The sequence below is a fragment of the Octodon degus genome, unplaced genomic scaffold, assembly GCF_000260255.1.
Source record: "Octodon degus isolate 3935 unplaced genomic scaffold, OctDeg1.0 scaffold00051, whole genome shotgun sequence".
NCBI classification, from domain to species: Eukaryota; Metazoa; Chordata; class Mammalia; order Rodentia; family Octodontidae; genus Octodon; species Octodon degus.
In genome coordinates, this window is record NW_004524627.1 from 11,739,928 (window position 1) to 11,744,206 (window position 4,279).

At 43.6% G+C, this 4,279-nt stretch overlaps 1 protein-coding gene across 1 annotated transcript in view; it reads right to left on the bottom strand.

Annotated features, from left to right (window-relative positions):
* Kpna3 (karyopherin subunit alpha 3) overlaps positions 1-4,189 on the bottom strand; it is a 71,784-nt gene extending 67,595 nt beyond the window's left edge. Inside the window, exon 1 of the mRNA XM_023717252.1 lies at positions 3,920-4,189. Within this exon, the coding sequence (XP_023573020.1) occupies positions 3,920-3,988 (69 nt within the window). The 5' untranslated portion in view covers positions 3,989-4,189. The remainder of the gene's footprint in view (positions 1-3,919) is intronic.
* Positions 4,190-4,279: the final 90 nt, after the last annotated feature.

Sequence of the window (4,279 nt, forward strand, 5' to 3'; positions counted from 1 at the left end):
GTTTAGTTGAATTCAAACACTTATAGTATTTAGATGGCAATAGAATATTCACCTCTGACAGGACAAAAATAAATCAATAAATAAAAATTAAAAAAAAATGGAAATGGAAAGAAGCAGTCAATGCTCTAATTTGCTTCGTATTTTTTTTCAATTGTTTGTACTTTTTCTTTTCTTAATTTCTTATACATTGCTCCAGTTTTTTTCTTCTTCCAATTTTATGTGTATATATCTGGTAATATGAATGGCTGGTTGTAAGACAATACCATGTAGTACAGCAAATACTGTGAAATTCATATTACTTTGTTAAGTAAAATTTTGTATGAGTTGTCAAAAATAAATAAATAAATTAAAAAAAATAAAAATGTTACATCCTTGAGTATACAAGAGCAAGAAAAAGAGGTTAACTTGGATGCCAATCACCTGTTAGTTTTAAAAAGCATTCATTGAACAGAATATTTCTATTTTGTACACCGTTCCATGAGTATATTGGAAAAGCTAATTTTTTTTTTCTTTAAAAGCAACAAGCTTAAGAATCAATGCCTTAAATGAAAAGGTCTGGTATAGAAACACACATTCCAGAACAAAGGTAATTAAAATTTCCTTTTCACTATGTACTTCCTAGATTTAGCTTCAAAATCCATTGCTCCATTTCAACTCCAAATGACAATCTTTGGCTAACTATTCATGCATCTTTCTCCATCTAAACTTCAAGATAATCTTTATCCCATTCTGTGAACTTTCACAGAAAAGGATGAGGAAGAAGAGAAATGACAGCAGGAAGATCATCACTCCTCCTTCCAGGTTGTAGCTAATTCTAGTCTGAACCTTTCAAAAAATTTCCTTCTTTCAGGCCAGAAAACAATACTATTCCTTCAGACTAATTCTAGATATTACTGCTCTAATCATATTACACCTCCTCTTTGCTCTAAAATAAATTCCTTTGACTCTTCCTATCAAGTAAAACCTTCCAAGCAACTCTACTGTAAGACATATTCTCTGACCTACACAGGCCACCCTACACTCCATAATCTAATGATTTTTCTTTCTCATCTGAATAATCTTTCACTAATTTCAAACTTGGTACACACTTTCTGTAAGATCATTCCCCTTGCTTCTTCCTCCAAAGACATCTTAAAAGTCCCTCCTCTCAGAAGTCATTCTTGAGTGAATGATTGTGAAATTATCTTTCTTGAACTCTCTATTCACAATCCTCTTGTATAATTCTACCTTTCTATTTTCTTTAGAAAATATGTATTTTACTCTTGCACCTAGCATCTAATTTTTATATTAGCTAGTTGTATAATTTTTATTGTAAGGGAAATAATATAAAATGCATCTCACGGGGCCGAGGAGTTAGCTCAGTAGAATAAGCACTTGCCTGGCAAGTGGAAGGACCTGAGTCCCCAGTTCCGGAAAAAAAGAAAAATGCATCTCACTAAGAATCACAACTTACAACTTAGTTACAGAGCTAAACTGTAATACAGTTCCCACAATAAATTAGATATAGTATCTAGTCTTAACCATATCTAAATCTATAATAAAAGTCCTTGATCAAGATTGGACCCAGATTACCCTTTAGTTACATCTCTAGCAAACCCGCCCTCCCCCAACCTGACTAGCCTTAATATGTGATCTCAGGACCCCTTAATCAGTGCTCCCTCAAACCTGAAATGCGCTTTCCTTCCTATGCCCCTTCTTCTGCCCTCCCTGGCTTCTTGTTCACTCTCTAGGATCAGCAGTACCATTCATCCATAATCAATCAACCATGCAATAACTCCTGGCCACTTAACTCCAAGTTAGCATCTTCTCATATATTTTCAGAATATCTGTAATACTTATTGATATATTTACTGCACTGTAATTATCCCTTCCCCACTGGACTATAAACTGCTTGAGGTACAATCAATCTTTTTTCTTTTTGTTTCCTAAAATCTAACACTGTTAGATATCCAACAGACAGTAAGTGCGTGAATGCTCATACCAACCACATGACTTGTGCAGACTACACAAACATGCTGTTTCTGCATCTAAAGTTCTTTTCTCATGTAAAGCATAGATAAAGCCATACTTACCTCACAAAATTGTTATAAGAGTATGTGAGGTATCATGAAACTCTCAGCATGGCATAATGTCTGCTGCATAGAGCTACCAGTTCAGTATCTATTTCATATCTCAGTTATCCTCCTATACCCTTAGAAATGTAATACTGTGATCAATATCAGGCTGAATGGCTTAGCAACCTCACATCCACAAGTCAATTGTTACCTTCTGATCATCAGCAAGTATTTGCTGTGTCCCTATTACATGTAAGAAAAGAGAGGTTAGTAGATATCACTAATACAGGTAAATAAGGCAAAAAGCTGCACCAATATCCAAGAGAAAAAAAAATGGTACTGGTTTTTCTGTACAAGAAATATGAGTATTTTTCAAACTATGTAAGTTTTGCTTTATAGGTAGAAAAAGTTCAAATTAACTCATCAAGTAGACCAGTAACAGGAGGCAGTTCCAAAATTCCTTGCTCCTCTAAGTTTCATTTTTGGTTACAATTATTTCTCACAAAGGAAATTTGAGCATGACCAAGACAGAGATTGCCTCACTCAAATGGGAATTCCACAGATATTCTTCTAGGTTTTTCCCAATTAGTATTTAATTTTATAGTTCTGAGTGTTTCTCCATAAAGCAGAATGCTTAACAGTATACTGACCTCACTGTCTCTTAAGACTAGGTAATATAAATATTAGCCACTTAACAAAATTTACAGAACTGCAAATCGTGCCACTTAGTACTAAAAAGCTCTGGACTCAAAACTATTTTCTCCCTATCAAATCCAGAGGTCAGAGTCCTAGTGAAGTTTGTGCATTATACAGTACTTCACTGCTTTTAGTAGCTGCAGAGAGACCTCTAGCGCTGCCTCAATAACCCGAGTTTGCACATAGTACCTGCTAATGTCACCTTAATCAGACAATGGCAATATGCGAAGTATAAGGAACAGTGACCACAATAAATGTTTACAGTTTTGCAACCACTTGGAAGATCTACCAGTTTGATGCATGAGGTATATTATAAATCTTTGTATCCAATTTATTTCAGTAAAACGTGTCAAGGAAATCATGATCCTTTGCACACTTCCCCTCCAAGATAGGCTAAAAAGTCCTAAAAGAGGAGGTCAGAACAATCTCTCTTCCAAAGCCTCAGCACAATGGGTGGTAAACTATTGTCCACCTTTAGCTGGCTTCAAATGCCAGGAGGAATAGGAGTACGGGCTGGAACAGTTCAACAAGACTAGTCCAAAGGACAGCACTGAAATATACGAAAATGATCTTGGCGCATCCTGCCCTACCCCCATACACCACCTCAAACAAGTCAGTTACCCGGCTGGTCCCCACCCCCCTCTGCGGGCCGCCACCGCCCGCCTGGGCCCGGCTCGCAGAAGGTAGGCGCGGGGACCGGCAGAGCCCAGGCTTCATGCGCGGCAGCGGAGAAGGCATGGAATGGCCTGCGCCGGGCGGGATCTTGCACGGACGCCGGACAGCGAGCTGCGATCGGCCCTCGGTGGTGGAGTGGGCAGCCCCGGGCGGCAGCATCCCGGTGTGCCTGCCCGCGCGGCCCGCGGACCCCGCCTCAGCTCCACATCCCTTCCTCGCCGACACCAGGCCGCGCCCGCGTGACGGGGCCGAAAGCCCCGGCATTTCCCGATCCCCGCACCGCCAGCTTCAGAGAGCGGCTGCAGTTCGGCTCGTGTCCCGCTGCCCACTCCACCCAGCCCTGGGCCGCGATACTACAGGCGGCGGCCAACTCCGACTGACCGCAAGCTGGCGAAAACCAGCGCGGCGCTGGCCCCCGCCCCTCCCCGCGGTCGCCGGGCCCGCGCGGGCAGGAGGGCGGACCGGGCGGGCCCGGACCGCGGAAGCACACTCACTTCCACATCTCGGCCCTTGTTCTTGAAGCTCTTGATGCGGTGGTTCTCCAAGCCAGGGTTCTCAGCCATGGCTGCGCACGGCTCCGGCGGCGGCTACTCCTGCGGCTGCGGCGGCTGCTGAGAGACTCAGCGCGGGAGGGAGGGGTGGGGAGGGAGGAGGGAGGGGGAAGGGGCGAGAGCGCACGTTCCGTGACGCCTCCGAGCGCGAGGTGGCAGCAGCGCCGGGGTAGGCGCGGGCTGACTGCGCCGGGCCGGGGCCGGGGCCGGGGCTGGGGCCGGGGCCGGGGCCCAAACACCCTTGCTGAGGCCTTTCTTCTTATGGGTCCCAAGGGGAACCCGACATCCCGAGGTGTAGCTCAT